Raw genomic sequence first — 22,916 nt, forward strand, 5'->3', positions numbered from 1 at the left:
TGCAGTTTTACTGTCCTAAATGATTCTGCTGCACCAATAAGACAGTGGGCCCCTTTTTGAATTCAGACGACTTGTATGGGTTGCTTGCTTGCGAGGGGCTGGTGCTAGTCACCGGCTTGGCTGAGTGGGCCCATAGTCATCAGCTTTGCCATGACGATATCTCATGGTGCCTTTTGACTCTCATTTGTTTGTTACTGTAATTTGGATTGTGCTGTTGTCTAGCTAACTACCCGTGCGTCCCAACGAATATAAGTATATTCTAGTGATTTCATACAAACAGAAAAGATAGTGGGCCCATCCAAATTTGGTCCACCGTTGCCGATCACTTGCTCCGCTTGGTTGGTGGTATTCAGTTGAAGGGTACGGACATGTGCGCTCGACAGTACACACTTTGGTCCGGTATTCGTTCGTGCAATTAAAAAATATAGAAAAAATGTTCATGACGTTTTTAAAAAATTCTAACACCTAATAATTTTTTACATGATTTTCAAGAATATTTGTGTATTTTAAAATATTCAACATGTATTCAGATAAATAATGAACATATATTATATTTTTTTTGACATGTATTTGAGAAAACGAAAACAAGGTAAACAAAATAGAAAGAATAAAAGAGAAACCATTGAAAATTGATTGAAAAAACACAGAAAAAACAAAGTAAAACAAGTACAACCTCCCAAAACTAGGAGAACATGCTATCAAAAGCTTTGCACAACCTCTTAATTCTTACACCTTGTTGAGCCAGTCCACTTCATAAATTGCTTGAGATGAGCGATGCTACGGTCTCGCAATAAGAGAGACCTACAGTTGCGACATCTTGTGCCCTCCTCCGTCCGGGAACTCCTACCAGCCGCATTCGGGAGTCCCTTGGTCGCACAGGGCGGTCGCCCGACTGGGACGGCCCTGTTCCTTTTTTTTCTGTTTCTTTTTTTCCGTTTCTGCTTATTTCCTTTCTTTCTTTTTTTTGGTTCGTTTTTTTTCGTCATATTTTATGAAAACGAACTAAAGTTGAATTTCCCAATCATTTTTTAAAAACATGAACATTTTTGAAACTATGAACAATTTTAGAAAAATGAGAACAAATTTGGAAGCACAATTTTTCTTTAATATTGTTGAAACATTTCTAAATTATAAACATTTTTTTGAAAATTTGTTTGAACATCCAGATCATTTACTAAAAAACCAAAAATATTTTAGGAATTTGAAGATTTTTTTAAAAAATAAACGGAAAAGTAAAAAATAAACGGAATACATTTTTCAAAATTTCGAACATTTTTTCAATTTTCCGAAAAAATTAATAAAATTCTGGAACATTTTTTCAAAGTCCGTAACCTTTTTTCAAATTTCGAAACATTGTTTAAAATTCTGGGTGATTTTTTAAAATGCCAGAACATTTTCTCAGATTCTGGAACATTTTTTAAACAGAGGGAGTTTTTTTTTTAAATTCAGAAACATTTTGCAAATTCCGGAACATTTTTTGAAATTTCGGGACACTTTTTCATATTTTGAAACAATTTTTAATTTCCATAACATTTTTTTATAATTCCTTAACATTTTTTCAAATTCCGAAACATTTTTCATATTCCAGATTTTTTCTCAAATTCCGGAACATTTTTTCAAATTCCGGCAAATTCTGAAGCATTTTTTAAGATTCTGGAACATTTTTTGAAAATCTAGAACATTTTCGAAACAGAAACAGAAAAAAAGAACAATAAAATAAAAAAAGGTTCAAGGAATGTTCTAGGAAGTTCCCAAAACCGGAAAAAACTGGCTGAAAACCTATAGAGGTTTTCAAAACAGGGATCGGTGAAAGTGTTAACGGGCCGGCCCAAATCCCGGCGCTCGCTTGCACCTCCTATGCGAAACGACGACTACTCGCCGCAATGAGCGGCGTATAGGAAATTCCCCTCCGTCCACCCTTCTCCGCCTGCACTAACAATAATTTTTAGCTGCCATGGTCCCAATAACACAACATGCGCAACCAAAAATGTTGAAATGAGCCCAGCAAATGCGTGAGATATGAGCTCACAACGTTGAGGGCTCATGAATGATATCTATTGCTCTCTATGCTCTATGAGCGACACGATAGTGCTCACCATCAACACGCTAGGAGTGGGTTGCCCATTTAGCAGGGAGTAAAGAAGTTGGTTTTGGGAAACTTTTGGAACCTTTCGCGTGGTTTTGTAAAGCTTAGCACTCCATCCAGGCACGCCACACCATACTTTGCTTCACCCATGCCATCAAACTACACGACACTCTCATGCTCCCCTCTTCCTCGACACTTTGGTAGGCACGACTCATGCGGCATGCTCCGTTAACCGCTTCATGGTGATGACCAATGACGCAGGACCAACTTGCAAATTTCTGATTTGTTTTCTCCAATTGAGAACAGAGGCTCATCGACTTATTGGTTGACTCACTGTAGCAATGAATCAAATTTGTTGATATATATTGTTGATTTATTGAAGCGAAAATGTTGGTTTTGAAATTTAACAAATTATTTGAGATGTTCTCTACAGAGAATAATTTGTAGCTTGGTTGTCACTACTGTGAAGTTTCATGTTTTATACAACTGTGCTAAGAAAAATTGTAACTTCACTTGCCCATGTTGAAACTTCTGGCTCCCCGCCATTGTGTCTTAGTTCCTATGTGGCAGGGTCATAGTTACAAAATACGTATATTGTTTATTGGGCTAGTAATATCTTTCATCTTCATCGGTATTTACTGTGTCTTTGTCGATGTGTGCTACTGATTAAGAGCCCACTCCTCTAATTCTTTTGTATCACCCTGTCCCCCACATAAATAAAAGTGTCATATAAGCGGGTTATCAACCTTTTCATTGATGTGCAACTGATTTGTAACGATAACACCGTTGCACACATGAACCTATCTAGCCAGTGCACCTTTTTAATCAACAACCCAACTCTTGATGTGCAACTAAAATTACAATATGCAAATTTCTAGACCGTGTCAACATTTATGATTGGCCCTTGGAACCAGAAACGTGCATGGAGCACCCATGCCCCAATGCTGAGCATGAACACGCCCCCGACGGCCACCGGTGTGTAGTTGAAGTCGTCCTTTGCCACCGGGTACGCCACCGGCAAAGAGAAGAGCACCGTGACGAAGGCTACCCAAAGGACTGCTACCCAGCCGACGGTGACCCCATACCGGCCAAGGTGAAATGGCCCCGGTATGAATGAGTTCCGGGCCGTGGTCACGCGAAAGAAGATGGGCAGCGCGTAGGAAATGTATAGCCCAATCGTCGCAATGGATGCCATCGCCTGAAATGCCACTTGGCTGCCCAATGACTGCGCCAAGAATACGAGGCAAGAAATTTAGAGATGGTACGCGGGAGAATATTTTCAGATGATGGGAGAAAGTTGCAAGTAGTCGCTCACCGTGAGGGCCATGGCAAATGCCACGAAGACAGAAAGCCAGACCATGTTTAACGGCACTTCGTGCCTACTCACCCGGTGCCACACATGCGAGTACGGCATTGCCCCATCACGGGAGAAGGCGTAACCCATCCTGTGTCACGGGAGTTGTGGCGTGTCATCAACTTAATAATTTTAATAAGAAACTAAACCAATTTGCATAGATTTAATAACATTGATCATGGGACATGCAAATGCATACTCCAGTGATAATTATTAATGGGGTTAGGTTTGTTCTAGATTCATGGTTATCTTGTGATCTACTTTGTAAGTGGGCTTCCCCGACATATTGTATCGGTAGGTCATGTACTTTCTTGTGTTGTTGATTTATATACAAAACATAGCAAAAGCATATTTTGAAACGATGATTAATTATTTTGGAAGACGAATTACCTTGAATTGCTCGTGATGGACCCGATGCCGCAGAGGAACATGGCACCGGCGATGACCCCGAGGCAAGCCACCGCTCCTACGCCGCTGTTGTACCTCGCGCGAAAGGTGGTGTAAAGAGCCTGGGCGATGGCATTCCCGCCGGCATCGTTCTCGGGGCTCAGCAGATACGGTATGTCCGTCACCACCGACGTGAGGGCCACCAGGTAGATCCACCCAAAGATGGACGAGAGAGCCACCGCGCTGATGATCCCGATCGGCCCACTTCTGTCTGCGCCCTTTGTTTCTTCGGTCTGCACATGTGTACAAGTGCAGGCCAGGATATATACCATGAGGTCACAATATGTGTGTAGATTAAGTGATCGGCAGAATGAAACATAAACATCATCTACCATGTGTGCAGATGCGTCGTAGCCAAGCACCGAGTACTGGCTCATCAACAACCCCACCGCCATAATATAAGCCTTGTTGTGGATCCCCATGCCGTTGTCCGTGTTGAAGTGCGTGAAGATGAACTCGACGCTCGCCCTCTCCTTGGCAACTGCGGGAATCAGGATCACCAACACCAAGATACCTACAATTTCAGAGAGTTTAGACAATTTCTTATAATTCTACTCATAAGTCAAGAGACAAGAAACAAAGTTGATGAATTCTTTTTTGCTTGTAGAATGTCATGCCATATCATTTCCTCCGATGGCCACCACCGGTGGCACTCTCGCTGGGCAACGCCGGGTGGGTGGGAGATTCTAGGCACTGGCCGAGGACGTAGACCCTGACGACGATCCTGGTCTGCAGCTACCGGAGGTGTCATCGCCATCTCCATCAGACCTGGTATGTGAATCGTTGCAGCTTGGTTATACAGAGGAAGAAGTGGCACAGACTATCGACGTCGTGGTGCCTCCTTCCGATCGCGCATGGTCTGGGCTTGGAGAACTCGCCGAGGACAGGGTCGAAGTACTACGACGGATTGTTCACCGGAGAACATCGGCTTCTGCGATACAGAGGAAGACCGTGGAAAGGACCAATCCCGAAGGTACGATTACCAGCTCTAACTCTTGCGGACTTCATCGATTCATGGAAGGAAGTTCCAGCCAGAAAGAAGAAACATCCAGTGTCCACGGTGCGGCCGCCGGTGACGTCGCCGGTTGGACTGGATCTCGGGATCCGCGAAAGACGGCAATCACGTTTGAAAAAACTGGTTGGTCAAGATGGGCCATCAGGATTCATGAACGGGCCAGTGTCACCTGGGTATTCGGCCCAGCTTGACACGGAGGTTAGCCCTGATAACAAGTTGGATTCCCGATCGGACTCGTTGGTTTCCTATCGCGGTTCACCTCTTCCCGACGAACCGAGAGCTAGGGTTCTTGCCGTATCGGATTGTAAGACACAGCTCCGTCCTGCCTCGTCAGGTTTTCCGTCGATATTGGGGCGAGCACGTCGTGTGCCGGCACTTCGCCCGGCTGCGGCGAACATGGCGGCGCAAGGCTCTGGCCAGCCGCCGGATTCATATGCTAATGCAAAGCAGGCTACTGCAGCGCCACCAGTTTCAACAGAGACGAAGCACCCAGCTTTACAGCCAGATAAGCAGGGTGCTGTCCACATGGACCGTCATGTGCATGCTGGAACACGGGACAACCAGGGGCCTGCTGTAGGGGCTGCTAAGACTGGACAAGGTTCAGGTCCGTATCGAGGAGGAGGCGGGTACCAGGGTCACAAGAGCTTCGGACAGCACTGGAACGATAACTACACCGGTAAAGGAGGTGGTCGCGGGCTGTGGAACACCGGAGGAGGTACAGGGGGAGGTAATCAGTGGCACCGACCCTTTCAACCTCCGGATGGTAACTTTGTCGAAGGTGCTAGGGGATCAAACTATAGGCAGCGTGGGGGTGGCGGAGTGCGCACCTTTGGGCGGAATAACTTGGTGCCTAAGTGGAAGGAAGTTCCACAAACGACAAATGAGGTGGCTCTAGGTAACACCTCCAGTTCTGCTGCTGCTGAGGACGTTCCACCTAAGACGGCTGAGAACACAGACACAACGCGACCCAATAAGGCAGCTCGCAAGAAGGAAAAATTGACGTGTTACAGATGTGGGGTGCCTGGTCATTTTGTAGTCGACTGCACCACTGCTATTTGTGATATTTGTCAGAAACCTGGGCATGATGCAGCTGCATGTACACTTCTTTTAGCTCCCAAGCCGGTGATCAATATTTATGGTGTCTGTCAGAGCAGACTTATGTTTTTTGAGACACCAACATCTTCATCTGTTCTCGCTCCGCCTCGCCTTGAGAGTTCAAGAACGGGACTGGTAAAGGTAACAAATGGGACGCTAACAGCAGAACAAGTTTCTCAACAGATGAGAAGACTTGTGTCCGAGACATACCAGTGGGCACCAGATAAGATAGATGAGCAATGCTTTCAAGTTGAGTTTCCAAGAAGAGAGGATCTTCAACGGTTGCTCGCATTCGGGGTCAGCAAGGTTAGTGGAAGCAAATGCTTACTTGAGTTTGAGGAATGTAAAAAACCGGAACCACAGGGTACACGGTTACAGAAGGTCTGGATCAGATTTTCAGGCATTCCTGAGATCCTACTTAATGACTTCCTCATCGTATGGAGTCTTGGATCCTTGATTGGTAAAACGGAGATAATAGATATGCCATTTACTCGCAAAAGGGGGATAGCCAGAGTGCGTGTGATGGTCCTAGATGTTGAGTGCATTCCTGACTATGCTCCGTGGTCTTATGATGGAGTGCACTATGATCTAGAACTAGAGGTGGAGAAGGAGACCCAACAACAATCACAAGATGGTGATGTTCACATGGCGGATGGTGAGGATCGGGATAGGGATCACGGACAAGCGAAGCAGGATGAGCAATCCGATGGACCCAACGCAAACACAAATCCTCCATCTTCTTCCACTAATGATAAGCCGATAAATAGCGGTGCACCTTCTTCCTTTACTTCACACATGGCTACAATACGGTTTGGATCATTTGATGTGATGCCTATACCGGCTAGCCTTTGCGCAGCAGCATGCGTCGACGAGGGTAAAAACCAAGCAGCTGAGGAGGATATGATTCAGGAACAATACGGCACTACAACGCCAACGCTGGGGGTACAACAAGAGGTGTTGAACACAGCAGATATGACATACATGCAGGGCACGGGGGATATACAACCGATTGGCATGCATGGGCATGCAGACTCGGTTGCATGTGAGGATACGTCCACAGTACAGGATGACATGCATGATCTTGATTCAGGAAGAAAGTGCATTACCGTCTCTACTGCACAAATGGATGATTCTGCAAATATATATGGCATGCAGGGTATGAAGGGATACCAACCAACGGGGACACTTCGTCCACGGCACAGGAAGTAAGACTGGACTATGGCTCGGGCAGCAACTATAGTAACAGCATCGACAGAGGTCGATCTCCTAATATACACCCGAATGCACAAAATGATGATCAACAAGGTACTAAATCTGTAACGACTAGCCAGGTTCAGTATACTTCCGAGATTGAGGCGACATGCCACAGAAACACAGGAGTATCTGCAGATGATGTGATCGCATTTGGCGGAATTTCAGATCCTTCTACCGGAAATCAACGTCTCAGTCAACGTATCCAGGAGCAGCCGGATGCGGATGATATGTCGCTAGGGCGTGCCATGAGGGAAGCGAAGCTTAGAGACATTGAGACATCTACAGGTATGCATATTGATCATTCTGCTTCAATACTTCACTTTACTGATTCAGAGATTTTGCATAATGCTAGCGACATAGGAATTTCCTTGGGTACTTCTAGCAAACAATTAGCTAAATCCATTAATGATATTCTTGACTTAGAAGCAGATAGAACCATAGAGTTTATTCAAAATCTAGCAGCGGTGAAACCAATGAATGAAACAGATTTTAATGACTTAGGTGGTGCAGAATTACAAAATCCATGTCATAACTTAGTACACTTAGAGGGAGAGGAAGAGGAGGTGGAGAATACGGAATTAGAGGGGTATACGGCCTCTTTGATTGATGGTTCTCTTCCACCAATAATTAACCAAGATTGTAACACGCAAATGATTCAGGAAAAACCAAAGAGACCTTGGAAAAGGAAGGTTTTTCCCGAATCAGCGGTAAGAAGAAGTGCTAGAGTGAAGCAAAAGAAAAAGTTTCATGATGAAATATGAAAGGACTTTTCTGGAATAGCAGAGGTCTAGCGGACTTGGCTAAAAGGAGGTTCCTTAGAGATACATCGATAGAAAATAAGCTTGATTTTATGGCTCTGCAAGAAACTGGCAGGGATAATTTCACACCTCAATTTTTAAATACCTTATCGGAAGGGGTTGATTTTGATTGGCACTGTTTGCCACCAAGGGGTAGATCCGGTGGTATCTTACTTGGTGTCAAATGTGAGACTTTAGAGGTGATGAGTGTGGTTTACGGCGAGTTTACCGTCAAGTTTCGTGTGAGGTCGAAGCTCCATGGCTTCAAGTGGGCTTTGGTAGCTGTATATGGAGCGGCGCAACCAGAACTAAAACCTGACTTTCTTGCTGATCTAGTAAGAATTTGTGGAGAAGAAAGACTTCCAATTATTGTGGGGGGAGACTTTAATATCATTAGAAGACAGGAGGAAAAGAATAATGATAACTTTGACGAACGATGGTCACTTATGTTTAATATGGTTATTGAAAGTCTTGATCTACGGGAGATCGAGCTCACTGGTAGACAATTCACATGGGCGAACTCACTACCGGTCCCAACATATGAGAAGTTGGATCGTGTACTCACGAGTGTCCAGTGGGAGCAAAAATATCCCTTTGTCACAGTACGGGCTCTACAGAGAGCCATCTCCGATCACACACCTCTCATGGTCGACTCAGGGGCGGCCAACCATGTGGGGAATAAAAATGTCTTCTCATTTGAGCTAAGTTGGTTTGAACAAGAAGGTTTCATAGATCTCATAGCTACAGAGTGGGCTAGGGACTTAGGTGGATATACGAACATAGAAAGATGGCAAAATAAAATAAGACATTTGCGCCAATTTCTAAGAGGATGGGCGAAAAATCAGAGGGGTATATATAAAATAGAAAAAGAAAGACTGACTCGTCTGATTGAAGAATTAGACGTGAAAGCCGAGTCAACACAGCTGAATTTATCAGATAGAATTAATAAAATTAATGCTGAAAAGGATTTGCAAAAATTGTTGAGAGAAGAGGAAATTAAATGGGCACAAAGAGCTAAGGTTACAAAGGTGGTTCATGGGGATGATAATACTAAATTCTTTCATATGATTGCAAATGGCAAACATCGAAAGAAATTAATTACACAACTTGAGCAAGATGAGGGAACAATAGTAGGTCATGAGAACTTAAAAATATACATATCTGAATATTACAAGAAATTATTTGGTCCGACAAAAGAGACGATGGTCTCTTTGGATGAAGCCTTAACTCAAGATATACCTCAACTCAAAGCAGAGGAGAATGAGGTGTTATCAGCTCCATTTACAGAGAGAGAGGTTCTTGATTCAATCACACAAATGAAACAGAATAAGGCACCGGGGCCAGATGGGTTTCCGGCAGAATTCTATAAAAAGTGTTGGCATATCATCAAAAGAGACCTCATGCCTATGTTCCAGGATTTATTTGATGGCCAGCTGCACCTATTCCACCTAAACTTTGGAACTATTACATTATTGCCAAAAAAAGGTGGAAGCTATACGCATTGAGCAGTTCAGACCGATTTGTCTGCTTAATGTGAGTTTCAAATTTTTTACAAAGGTTGGTACAAATAGATTAACGAAGATAGCTCACTCAGTTGTCCAACCGACGCAGACTGCGTTTATGCCAGGGAGACATATCTTAGAGGGTGTTGTGGTCCTTCATGAAACGGTACACGAAATCCATACAAAGAAATTGGATGGGATTATTTTCAAAGTAGATTTCGAGAAAGCCTACGATAAAGTAAAATGGCCATTTCTTCAACAGGCTTTACGTATGAAAGGATTTAACCAAAGATGGAGAGATCAGGTTGATACTTTCATTCAGAAAGGAAGTGTAGGAATTACAGTGAACGATGACATAGGTCATTATTTTCAAACACATAAAGGATTAAGGCAGGGTGACTCAATGTCTCCAGTGTTGTTCAACATAGTTGCAGACATGTTGACAATACTCATTAATCGAGCCAAAGATAAGGGCCAAGTTGGAGGACTAGTTCCGCATCTCGTAGATGAGGGTGTATCTATTTTACAATATGCGGATGATACAATTCTTTTTATGGAACATGATATGGCTAAAGCAAGGAATATGAAATTATTATTGTGCTTATTTGAACAACTATCGGGACTGAAAATTAATTTCCATAAAAGCGAACTCTTATGTTTTGGGAAGGCAAAAGAGGAGCAACACGCTTATAGGCAGTTATTTGGATGTGAACTAGGTTCACTACCATTTAATTACCTCGGGATCCCTGTCCATCATAGAAGACCGACAAATAAAGAATGGAAATGTATTGAAGATAGATTTGAAAAAAAATTAAGTTGCTGGAAGGGCAAACTTATGTCATATGGAGGGAGGCTAATATTAATCAACTCAGTATTAACAAGCCTACCCATGTTTTTATTGTCTTTTTTTTAAATACCAGTAGGGGTGCGAAAAAGACTAGATTTCTATCGATCTCGTTTCTTCTGACAAAGTGATGAAACTAAGAAGAAATATAGATTGGCACGTTGGGATATGTTATGTCGGCCCAAAGACCAGGGGGGTTTGGGCATTGAAAATTTGGAAGTGAAAAACATATGTTTGCTTAGCAAATGGCTATATAGGCTATCCACAGAATCTGAAGGAATGTGGATTCAAATATTGAAGAATAAATACCTTCATTCTAAAACTTTAGCCCAGGTTACATCTAGACCTAATGACTCACCTTTTTGGAAAGGGTTAATGAAGATAAAGATGACCTTTTTCCAGAAAGTGAAATTCATAGTTGGTAATGGTACCTCAACAAGGTTTTAGGAAGATACTTGGCTTGGGGATACACCTCTTGCACTTCAATACCCCCTGTTATATAATATTGCACAACGTAAAGAGGACTATACATCTATGGTATTACAATCGGTCCCTCTTAATATGCAGTTCAGGCGTGCTTTAGTGGGAGCACGCTGGGATGCATGGTTGCATCTGGTTAGGAGACTGATGCAGGTGCAATTATCAAACCGCACGGATAATGTTCGGTGGATTTTAGCTGCGAATGGGGTATTCTCAGTAAAGTCCATGTATTTGGATCTGATTAATACATGAACATTATCCAGATCATTAAAAATTTGGAACATCAAAGTGCCGCTCAAGATTAAAGTTTTCATATGGTTTATACACAAAGGTGTGATATTAACCAAAGATAACTTAATTAAACGTCGATGGAGAGGTAGATCCAATTGTTGCTATTGTGAGCAAAATGAAACAATAAGACACCTTTTCTTACAATGCCCGCTTGCAAAACTATTATGGAGAACTATTCAAATAGCTTTCAATATCGTCCCACCTACATGTATTAGCTCAATATTTACAACGTGGCTCAACGGAGTTGACGTTAAAATATCTAAACTTATTAGGATTGGGATATGTGCTTTGTTTTGGGCTATATGGAATACCAGAAATGATATAACTTTTAATGGCAAGAACTTCAATAATTTTTTGCAGGTTATCTTCAGAGCAACATCTTGGATCCGTACGTGGTCGTTACTCAGTCATGTGGACTCCAGGGGACGTATGGATATTGGGTGCAATCGATGGGAGATGGTCGCACGGGTTATCTTCAACCGATTTGGATGGCGTGCTAATAATAGGCTAGGTGTATAGGCATCGTAGTCTACTTTTACGCACGCCGGATGTGGCAGTTTTTTTTCTCAATTTCATTTTCGTTTTATTTCATACCTCGAGCTGTCGAGCGTGGAGCTACGTGGACATCACACGTTGTTTATTTTATCTTCAATAAGATGGTTGCATGCATCGATTGATGCGGAGGCCGGGGGCTCGTTTCTTCCTTATCAAAAAAAAAATCATTTCCTTATTTCTTCAGAGACCAAACCCTGTCAGAGACTATTCCCCGACAACATTAACAAGGTTACACTTTTCCCTAGCTTTTTCTTTGTTTTGCTAACTCTTCTTATGTTGTGCCGTTTCTTTCTAGATTTTGTGATATTTTAGCTATTTTTTGACTATGTCATGTAAGCAAAGTCATCACCATGACATCACAAACACCCATTTGCCTCATGTCAAGGACCAAATTTACCCAATTTTCAAAAGTTTGGTGCAAAATGCCATTCGAGACCAAGTCTAGAATTGACTAATAGTCTAAGGGCTGAACTAAAACTGGATATATAAAAGTTGAAGATGTGGATTTCCGACATACGGAGTATATTATGCTAGTATTTTGTGGAGCAACAAATACATACATCTAGACAAATAAACAAGGATCAAAGTACGAACACACATACATACCGGCGACGTTCCAGAAGGCGCCGAGCTTGCCGAACCAGGAGAGCCAGCGGATGGGGAGGCTGTTGATGAGGCCATGCACGACCAGGATGACGCCGTAGATGGCCAGCACGACGTACTTGGAGGCGAGATAGCCGCCGCCGTTGGCCCCGCCGGTGCCGAGCAGGACGATCACCTGGATGAGCTGCGCCAGCGAGAAGTCCACGCTCGTCGTGCCGGCCCACTGCATGATCGAGACGGTCAACACAGGTGGCTAGACCGTGTCAGCAACGTTCCCAATAGTTTACATGAAATATACCACTCCCTCCGTCCCAAAATTTTTGTCTTAGGTTTGTCTAAAAATGCATGTATTAAAATAATAAAATGTGACTAGATACATTCATATCTAGATAAATCTAAGACAAATTTTTTGGGACGGAGGGAGTATTAGAGTAGTATGAGTTCACTGCATCAGCCGGCCACTGCCGCAGGGCTGCTAATTAAGAGAGTAAGTTGACTAACACTGGAGTATTGTATGGATTCATCTAAATGAAAGATTGTTGAAGATTTTTTTCTTTATTTTTCAAATGAAATATTGAAGAATTGGTATGGTAATTACTAATTAGTGTTACTCAAGCTGCAGCCAACTGGTCTAACGACACTCAAAACTTAATCCTATATGACGTTGGAGCCGTACCTGTCCCACGATGTTGAACCTGCAAAGAACAACAAACAGTGTGTCCAAATCACTCATCTCCTGACGGCAAACCATGCAAGCACGATCTTACTACCAACTCCAGTTGCAACATGTCAGTGCTCAAGCACGTACCAACCGGTGACCCATGAGGCGAGAGGCGCCCACTCCCTGCCGGCGAGCTTGGCGCTCCAGTAGTAGAGCCCGCCGGAGGTCGGGTACGCCGAGCAGATCTCCGCCATGGACAGCGCCACGCAGCCGTTGAACACCGTCACCACCAGCCACCCCAGCGTCATGGACGCCGGCCCGCCGTACCTCAGCCCCGTGTTGTACGTGGCCGTCACGCCCATGAGCACGGAGATGATGGAGAAGGAGAAGGCGAAGTTGGACACCGCGCTCAGCCCGCGCTTCAGCTCCTGCTTGTACCCCAGCTGGTGCAGCCGCGCTCGGTCCGCGTCCGCCGTCTCGTCCGCGCTCCGTCGCGGCGCCATCGTCGGCCGATCTTTTCCGCTGCAAATTCCTCTAGGTAACTAAGTAGTCGAGCTTGCTAGAGATGGTGTTTGGTTGGTGAGAGAGAGAGAGAGAGAGAGAGAGAGAGAGAGAGAGAGTGAAGAGGAGGGAGTGGAGCAGGGTGGAAAGGATCCACGGTCCGCGCCTTGCCGGCATCGGAGAAATCATGCAGGAGTTGTTAATAATTTGTTATACTGCTCGATGTCCCCGTTGGATCCTCTGATTCGTCCTACGTGTTTGACCAAAGGGGAAAACTAGACCAATGGGCATGTTTGGATCCTCTAACTCGGTTAGAGGTTAGAGTTAGATTCTAACCTTGGACTAACCCTAAACTAACTCTAACCAAAGATTGGGAGGGTTAGATTGTCAATAAATGCACATTTTCCAATCATTTGGCTCCTTTATCAATGATTTGGTGTGGTGAAGGTAGAGAGAAAAGTAACTTTTTGTGGGTCCAACCCAACTCTAACCCAAATAAGTATCTCTTGGGTGGGTTAGTTTTTTTGAATGGGTTAGATGCATCTAACCAACTCTAACCCTCGCTGTTTGGATGTTTTGGGGTTAGATTGGTCCAATCTAACCAACTCTAACTCTAACTCATGGATCCAAACAGGGTCAATGTTGCGTATGTAGAAGAAAATGGTACGTTGAATTTTGCTTCAAAGAAGGAAGATGATTCACATGTTTATGTTTCACATGGTAAACATCAACAACACGTAAACATCAACTAGCCATTAAACTAATTAAGCTTACAAGGCTCATATTTCTAGTATGTATCAACGTTCATGATGGGTCCCTTGAACCAAAACCGAGCATGGAACACCCAGGAGCCAACGCTGAGCAACAGCACCCCGCCGACGGCAACCGGCGTGTAGTTGAAGACGTCCTTTCCCACCGGATATGCCACCGGCAGCGAGAATAGCACGGTGATGAAGGCCACCCACAGCACGGCGGCCCAGCCGATGATCACCCCGTACCTGCCGAGGTGAAACGGCCCTCGGACGAATGACTTTCGGGCCGTCGTCACCCGGAAGAAGATGGGCAGCGCGTAGGAGATGTACAACCCTAGCGTCGCAATGGACACCATCGCCTGGAATGCCACCTGGCTCCCCAGCGACTTCGCACGCCAAATAACATGAAGCAAGGAAATGAGGTGTCAGTCGAGAACTCGGGGTACGACACCGAGTCTTTGAAACATGCGTACGTACCGTGAGAGCCATGGCGAAGGCCACGAGCACGGAGAGCCAGACAACGTTCAAAGGCACCTCGTGCTTGCTCACCCGGTGCCAGAGGTGCGAGTACGGCATAGCTCCATCCCTGGAGAAGGCATACCCCATCCTGCGCCACAACACAAAGCATGACCAATGAAGAGAATACATTGCGACACAACAGTTTCTCTCACTTATTGTGTGGTGCTACTTAAATACATGTGCATCGCAACAACAAAAATTACAAAAACAAACATAAATACAAATTGTAGTTTGGAACCACATGTGTGAGCATGACCCTCGTATGACGTCCAAAAAGCTATGCAAATATCGATATCTTCCCTTGTTTCCTCCTTTATGGCAACTACCAAGCCACAGTCCAAATTTGCGAAAAAGCGTAACCAACGAAATCATAATACCAACCTATTATGGATGTAATGGGACATGTAACGTTTGCTGAATTATCAGAAGGTATTTGATATATTTTTACTAATTACAGCTGAGAGGCGACCGGAATGCAACACAACAGATTCAGGAGGTGGGAGCGGGAGACGTACGTAGCGAAAAATGACGTCATAAGTTCACAATGGTAAACAATTATAATACATCCAAAGTTGATGCTAATCTAGTGACGAACCTTGAGTTGCTGGTGATGCAGGCAACACCGCAGAGGAACATGGCGACAGCAATGACGCCGAGGCACATGAGCCCACCAACACCACTGCCGTATCTCCGGTTGAATACGGTGTAGAGAGCCTGAGCAATGGCATAGCCGCCGGCGTCATTATCGGCGCTTAGTAGGTACGGGATGTCAGTCACCACTGAAGTCAGGGTCACCAGGTAAATCCATCCAAAGATGTTTGAGAGAGCGACCGAAGTGACAATCCCGATCGGACCGCTCCTGTCCGCATTCTTCGTTTCTTCTGTCTGCATATACCAAAGATCATTGGTGATGGTGTAGTGCATGTTAGACAACGTACAACAGGCCTCATGATATATCTTATCTTGGAGATCAAGACTTTAGGTTTAAATGATAGAATAGATTGTTGGTCTTAAGGTTTATCTTATGTAACCACATCTATCTCTTCCTATCTTGTACTTCAAGTATATGACTTAAACCATTGTACGCATATCTCCAGGGATCAGCTCCTGGCTATATAACATAAAACCGTCGCCCCAACAGGGTAAGACGTTCCCATAATTTCCACATGGTATACAGAGCAATCCCTTCCACCACATCTAGCTTCTAGCCACCATAGCCAAACCATCATGTCTTCCTCCTCCTCAAGCTTCTCCTCGGGCAGCCTTAATGGACAAATCACCGAGAGACTCACCCGCACAAACTATGTGCTCTGGCGGACACAGATCACGCCTCAGCTGCGATGTGCTGGTTTTTTCGGCTATGCCGATGGATCAGTAAAGGAACCCACTCGAACTGTCATCAGCAAGGCAGCGGATGGGAAGGAAGAGACGTCTCCAAACCCCCTGCATCCAATCTGGGTCAGGGAGGATCAGCAGGTACTTGGATATCTGTTGAATAATCTGTCAAAGGAAGTACTTGTGCAGGTCACCTCCATCACCCATGCGCATGATCTCTGGACAACGCTTGCAAGCATGTTTTCCTCCACATCCATGTCCCGCATCAACAGCATACGCATAGCCCTAGCTAATGCGCAGAAGGGGAAGCAATCTGTAGCGACATACTTCGCACACATGCGTTCCCTTGCGGACGAACTCGCGGCTGCAGGCAAGCCGCTGGACGACGATCAGCTCATCTCCCACATCCTCGCCGGCTTCGACATGGAATATCAACCGTTGGTGTCAGCACTTGACGCCCGCACCACCCCGGTCACGCTCAATGAGCTCTTTGCTCAGATGAGCAATTTTGATCAGAGGGTGGCGCTCTACCAAGGCAACGGCGGTGGCTTCAAGTCCTCCGCCAACGTTGCCTCCCGTGGCCGCGGCGGTGGCAGTGGAGGAAACTCTCGCTACCGAGGATCGGTGCGCAGAGGGAAAAACAGCAACCCCTCTCGTGGCAACAACGACAGCAGCTACAACGGGCGACCCTCCTACAACAACTCCAAGGGTCCCTGTCCAAACCCCTCCACCAAGTCTCGCCCCGACGCCATCAAGTGTCAAATATGTGGCAAGTTTGGGCACTCGGCGAAAGACTGCCGGTACCGTTTTGAGGATGATGGCGACTCATCCCAAGACAAAAAGGTGGCCGGCAGTGCTGATGGCTCCTACGACGTCGATACCAACTGGTATGTGGACAGTGGTGCCACTAACCACATCAAGTGAGAGCTGGAAAAGGTGACTATGCGCGAGAAGTATCGAGGTGGTGATCAAATACATGCTGTAAACGGAGAAGGTATGCGGATTAGTCACATTGGTCACACAGTTATTAAAACCCCTCACCGCAAAATTTATCTTAGAAAAATACTGCATGTCCCAAAACCATCCATGAATCTTCTCTCTGTTCATCGAATAGCCCTTGACAACCATGTTTTTCTTGAGTTTCACCCATTCTTCTTTCTTATCAAGGATCGGGTCACGAAGAAAATCCTGTGTCGAGGTAGATGCGTTTGAGGGCTTTATCCGTTGATTCCTGAACTTAGGAGACTCAATAAACAAGCATATGGTGTCACGAAGCTTTCATCCTCTCTGTGGCACGATCGTTTAGGGCATGCATCTTTTTCTTTAGTTGAGAGATTACTTAGAAACAATAAGCTCTCATATGTTAGAGAGCGTAGCAGTGGAACGATTTGTGATTTGTGTCAAAAGGCCAAGAGCCATCAATTACCATATCCTATTTCTACAAGTGTTTCCACCAAACCACTTCAACTTATTTTTTCTGATGTTTGGGGTCCAACCCCTTCATGAGTTGGTCGATACACCTACTACGTGAGTTTTATTGATGATTACAGTAAATGCTCATGGATCTATCTTCTCAAGAATAGATCTGAGATTTTCCAAGTATTTCAAAATTTTCAAGCACTTGTCGAACGAAAATTCGATAGCAAAATACTTGTTGTCCAATCTGATTGGGGGGGGGGGAGTATGAAAAACTAAACTCCTTCTTTCAAAAACTTGGTGTGTATCATCATGTGTCATGTCCTCATGCTCATCAACAGAATGGGTCCGCTGAACGCAAGCACATGCATATAGTAGAAGTAGGATTTGCACTTCTCCCACGAGCCTCCATGCCACTTAAATTTTGGGATGAAGCTTTTCTCACTGCCGTGCATCTCATCAATATATTGCCAAGTCGAGTCCTCAACTATGACACTCCCACTGAAAAACTCCTCCATACAAAACCAGATTACAACTCCCTTCGTGTCTTTGGTTGCGCATGTTGGCCAACTCTTAGACCATATAATAATCGAATGCTCATGTTTCGCTCCAAGCAATGTGTCTTTATCGGGTACAGTGCTCAACACAAAGGCGTCAAATGCCTTGATGTTCCTACTGGCAGGGTTTACATCTCTAGAGATGTGGTCTTCGATGAAACAAACTTTCCATTTGTTGATCTTCATCCCAACGCCGGAGCACTTCTTCGCCAAGAGATTCTTCTCTTGCCCTCTCATCTCACTAGTGGTGACATAGGGGAAAATAATTATGCTGAATCACTGTTGAATAACCCCCATAACTGTGCGCATGACCTATGTGATTATGCAGGAAATTTTCCCCCAAACTCCGGTCGAATCAGCGCCAAACACTGCAGAAACAGGGCCATATTTCATGTGCGCCCCGCTCGCCAGCAAATCTTCCTCGGGATCGTTGCTGCAACAGACTAGCAGTGGATCCGCCTCGTGATCGCCGCTCCAACAGTGCAGCAGCGGATCCGCCTCGGCGCTTGGGCAACCCTCGGCGCCCCATGACGATGACAGTCCTGGTCGCGACTCCTCCGCGGACACGCGACCTCCTCTGGCTCGGTGGCCGACCGATGCGGGCCACTGCTACGCACGCCGACGGGTTGGTGAGGGTCGTGTCCGACCAGGCTTATCATCAGCCAATGATCGGCCGCTGGCTGATCCTTCCTCTGGTAACTCCGGCTCCTCCACCCGTGCGTGTCTCGACGTCCACAGAAGATCCCCACATGCATCCATCAGCCGCAGGTGAATCCACCTCGGGACATGATGCTGTCAGGGGCAACCCTGGATCCTCTATGGCTGCACCTAATGTGCATGAGGATGCACCTCCTACACCACGTACACGTCTCCAGAAAGGGGTAATCAAATCTGTTAATTACAGAAATATTACCAAGTTCGGTTTGGCTTGCTCCACAGGTGAACCTGGCACACTTCAGGAGGCTCTTGGTGATGCAACTTGGAGAAAGGCTATGTAAGAAGAACACATGGCTCTTCAGAGAAACAAGACTTGGCATCTAGTTCCCCCACGGCAAGGTAAAAATTTGATTGAGTGCAAGTGGGTTTTCAGAATAAAAAAGAAGTCTGATGGAACCATAGACCGCTACAAAGCTAGGCTTGTTGCAAAGGGTTTTAAACAGAGATATGGTCTTGACTATGAGGACACCTTTAGTCATGTTGTTAAAGCTGCCACCATTCGCCTTGTCCTATCTGTTGTTGTTTCCAGGGGATGGAGCCTTAGACAACTAGATGTGCAAAATGCATTTCTTCATGATGTTCTGGAAGAGGACGTTTACATGAAACAACCTCCTGGGTTTGAAAACAAAAAGTTTCCGCTACATGTGTGCAAGCTTGATAAAGTCATATATGGGCTAAAACAAGCACCAAGAGCATGGTACTCACGACTCAGTAACAAACTACAAGCACTTGGTTTTTCTCCCTCCAAGACTGATACATCATTATTTATTTACAATAAGGCAAACACCTCCATATTTGTACTTATCTATGTTGATGATATTATTGTTACAAGTTCATCAAATGAGGCAGTGACAGGTTTGTTAAAAGACTTGAAGTCTGAGTTTGCTCTTAAGGATCTAGGAGATTTACATTTTTTCCTAGGCATTGAAGTGAAGAAACATGGAAATGATCTTCATCTCTCTCAAGAAAAATATGCTACTGATCTTGTCAAAAGAGTTGGCTTGCAGGGGTGCAAACCATCATCAACCCCATTATCCAGTTCTGAAAAATTATCTCTTACACAGGAAAATCTTTGAATCAAGAAGATAGCACCAACTATAGAAGTTTGGTAGGTGCACTTCAGTACTTGACTCTCACAAGGCCAGATATTTCTTTTGCTATCAACAAAGTATGTCAGTTTCTTCATGCACCCACTACCGTTCATTGGACTGCTGCTAAACGTATTGTCAGATATGTTAGAAATACTTTGAATACTGAACTGGCATTTAGCAAATCACCATCTTCTCTTGTCAGTGCCTTTACTGACTCTGATTGGGCAGGATGTTTAGATGACAGAAGCTCAACAGGTGGTTTTGCAGTGTTCTTTGGACCCAATCTTATATCATGATGTGCTAAGAAACAGGCTACAGTCTCTAGGTCAAGTACAGAAGCAGAGTATAAGGCATTAGCAAATGCCACTGCCGAAATCATTTGGGTTCAGTCTCTGCTAAAGGAACTTGGTATAAAGAGTACTCAAGCTCCTTGTTTATGGTGTGACAATCTTGGTGCTACATACCTGTCAGCCAATCCTGTTTTTCATGCCAGGACCAAGCACATTGAAATAGATTTTCACTTTGTCAGAGAAAGGGTTGCTAATAAGCAACTGGACATTCGATTCATCCACTCCAGGGATCAAGTGGCTGATGAATTCACCAAAGCATTGCCATTCAAAAGCTTTGAAGAATTCAAGTATAATCTCAACTTATCAAAGTTGTGATTAAGGGAGGATGTTAGACAACGTACAACAGGCGTCATGATATATCTTATCTTGGAGATCAAGACTTTAGGTTTAAAGGATAGAATAGGTTGTTGGCCTTAAGGTTTATCTTATGTAACCGCATCTATCTCTTCCTATCTTGTACTCCAAGTATATGACTTAAATCTATCTCCAGGGATCAACTCCTGGCTATATAACATGAAACCGTCGCCCCAACAGGGTAAGACGCTCCCATAATTTTCATAGTGCAATGACTTTCTAGAAACAGGGCATGCTCTAATTGGACTCCATATGTGAGTAAATGGACTAAGTAATCAACAAAAGTTTATGTGGGAATGAATCAACATCGTCATGTACCATATGAGCAGAGGTATCGTAGCCGATCATGCAGTAGTTGCTCATCAGCAGCCCCACGCCTAGAATGTATGCCTTGTTATGGATGCCCATGCCATTGTCCGTGTTGAGGTGCGTAAAGATGAACTCGGCACTCGATCGCTCCTTGGCAACAGACGGAATCAAGATCACCAGCACAAACACACCTACCATTTTGTTCAGAGTACACACACGCACCAACAATCAAAGACCAACAAAAAGTTGATGTGTAGTTGTGTACAATGTTGTACTACCATGGTAAGAAATATGCATGCATATATATCAAAACAAGATGCATGCACAAACAAAACTAGGATCAGAGAATATATACCTGCAGCGTTCCAGAAAGCGCCGAGTTGCCCAAACCAGGAGAGCCAGTGGATGGGGAGGCTGTTGATGAGGCCATGCAGGACGAGGATGAAGCCGTAGATGCCCAACACGACGTACTTGGACGCAACGTAGCCGCCGCCGTTGGTGCCGCCGGTGGCCAGCAAGATGATCACCTGGATGAGCTGCGCCAAGGAGAAGTCCACGCTGGTGGCCGTCGCCCACTAGGCAGGCAGGCAGGCAGGGCGGTCAAAAGAAGAGGCTGGACTGCGTCAGCAACGTGCCAATAATTTAGTTCTATCTATCTGCTCTTTGATTGGAGTATGATGAGTTCACTGCGTCCAGTGGTCAGCCCACTCGGCTGAAGATCGACAGCGATGTCGAAGATCTCCCGTTCTGAACACGGTACTGTTATTTTATCCAGAAATCCAACGGTCTTGCCGGCCGGGCACATATTTCTTATTGCTGGCTTCAAGTTGTCGAGATGTAGAGCACTGAAGTACTATTATATTTCTTCGAAAAAAACGCTACTATTATATTGGTTGTACAAACCGGAACCCTCACCCAAAAATTCAAAACACATGTACGAACTGTAAAGGAGCATATAGATAGAAGTCGAAGTACCTGTCCCACAATGTTGAACCTGTAAAAACAGAGCATATCAAACTTGGGAGGAAGACAAGTAGTTCTTTTAATTTGCTTTGGTGAAAGGGATATATACATGGTCGAGTTTGTGGCTATCCAAATTTTGAGCAAATTTACTAATTCAATGACATATGTATATATAGCGGCCGTCTACCCAATGCAACGAAGAGAAAATTCGAAGTACAACACTTCAACAGCATATCAAAGTCACTCGTTCCTTGTCATGAAGCTAATTAAGCATGAACAGCCAAGCATACTTATGCCAACTGGAGTGCAAGAGATTGAGTAATTAACTCTTACCAGCCGGTGACCCAGGAGGCGAGGGACGCCCACTTCCTGCCGGCGAGCTTGGCGCTCCAGTAGTAGAGCCCGCCGGAGGTCGGGTACGCCGAGCAGATCTCCGCCATGGACAGTGCAACGCAGCCGTTGAAGGCGGCCACCACCAGCCACCCCAGCGTCATGGACGCCGGCCCGCCGTAGCGCAGCCCAGTGTTGTACGTGGAGGTCACGCCGGTGAGCACGGAGATGATGGAGAAGGAGAAGGCGAAGTTGGAGACCACGCTCAGCCCGCGCTTGAGCTCCTGCTTGTAGCCCATCTGGTGCAACCGGGCTCGGTCCGCGTCGTCTTCGCCGCCGGCGCCGGCGTCGGTGACGCCCACGGCGACGGAGCGTGGTGACACGGCCATATCTCGACCGCTTCTGCTTGGCCGAGCCGGTTAGTACTACTTGGGCAGTTGAGCTTGTGGGAAATGGTGTTTGGTGTACTGCAGGTAGTCAGAAGAGAGAGGGGAGCTGGGAGTGGAAATGATCCACGGTTGCGGCGCCGTTCCTGCATCAAGGCAGCAATGTACGTAGGGACTCTTATCCAAGATTTATCCTGTCATTCAATCGTGTGTACTCCCTCCGTTCCTAAATATAAGTCGTTTAATTTTTTTTACTAAAGACTACGTACGGAACAAAATAAATAAATCTACACTCTAATATATGTCTATATACATCCGTATGTAGTTTGTAGTGAAATCTTTTAAAAGACTT

The 22,916-nt window shown here is 45.0% G+C and overlaps 2 protein-coding genes and 1 non-coding gene across 4 annotated transcripts; 1 reads left to right on the forward strand and 2 right to left on the reverse strand.

The window, feature by feature from the left end:
• Nucleotides 1-2,906: 2,906 nt before the first annotated feature.
• On the reverse strand, nt 2,907-13,552 carry LOC123440924 (amino-acid permease BAT1 homolog). The gene is made up of 7 exons (XM_045117462.1): nt 13,132-13,552; nt 13,000-13,018; nt 12,327-12,546; nt 4,220-4,401; nt 3,831-4,120; nt 3,402-3,531; nt 2,907-3,311 (listed from the first exon to the last, which is right to left on the reverse strand). Exons 1-7 carry the CDS (start codon nt 13,485-13,487, stop codon nt 2,961-2,963), a joined length of 1,548 nt encoding a protein of 515 aa, XP_044973397.1. The 5' UTR covers nt 13,488-13,552; the 3' UTR covers nt 2,907-2,960.
• A 597-nt stretch (nt 13,553-14,149) lies between these two features.
• LOC123440925 (amino-acid permease BAT1 homolog) lies at nt 14,150-22,684 on the reverse strand. 2 transcript variants are annotated; one of them, XM_045117464.1, is made up of 7 exons: nt 22,182-22,684; nt 21,861-21,879; nt 21,241-21,460; nt 20,895-21,076; nt 15,352-15,641; nt 14,715-14,844; nt 14,150-14,623 (listed from the first exon to the last, which is right to left on the reverse strand). In XM_045117464.1, exons 1-7 carry the CDS (start codon nt 22,565-22,567, stop codon nt 14,273-14,275), a joined length of 1,578 nt encoding a protein of 525 aa, XP_044973399.1. In that variant the 5' UTR covers nt 22,568-22,684; the 3' UTR covers nt 14,150-14,272. The 2 variants fall into 2 exon arrangements, with proteins under 2 accessions (XP_044973399.1, XP_044973398.1); XM_045117463.1 differs by having other exon boundaries at nt 14,150-14,844.
• LOC123445831 lies at nt 16,467-16,605 on the forward strand. Its single transcript, XR_006631198.1, has one exon. It is a non-coding gene; the product is annotated as a small nucleolar RNA Z247 (small nucleolar RNA).
• Nucleotides 22,685-22,916: the final 232 nt, after the last annotated feature.

Source organism: Hordeum vulgare, chromosome 3H (assembly GCF_904849725.1).
Source record: "Hordeum vulgare subsp. vulgare chromosome 3H, MorexV3_pseudomolecules_assembly, whole genome shotgun sequence".
NCBI classification, from domain to species: Eukaryota; Viridiplantae; Streptophyta; class Magnoliopsida; order Poales; family Poaceae; genus Hordeum; species Hordeum vulgare.

Coding starts and splice junctions, on each gene's coding strand:
- LOC123440924 (XM_045117462.1), bottom strand. CDS start 13,487: ATGGCGCCGCGACGGAGCGCGGACGAGACGGCGGACGCGGACCGAGCG. Junction 4,402..12,326: donor CGCCTTCTGGAACGTCGCCG/GTATGTATGTGT, acceptor CTGAAATTGTAG/GTATCTTGGTGTTGGTGATC. Junction 3,532..3,830: donor TCCATCACGAGCAATTCAAG/GTAATTCGTCTT, acceptor CCCGTGACACAG/GATGGGTTACGCCTTCTCCC.
- LOC123440925 (XM_045117463.1), bottom strand. CDS start 22,567: ATGGCCGTGTCACCACGCTCCGTCGCCGTGGGCGTCACCGACGCCGGC. Junction 15,642..20,894: donor ACGATACCTCTGCTCATATG/GTACATGACGAT, acceptor TGGTATATGCAG/ACAGAAGAAACGAAGAATGC. Junction 14,845..15,351: donor TGCATCACCAGCAACTCAAG/GTTCGTCACTAG, acceptor GTTGTGGCGCAG/GATGGGGTATGCCTTCTCCA.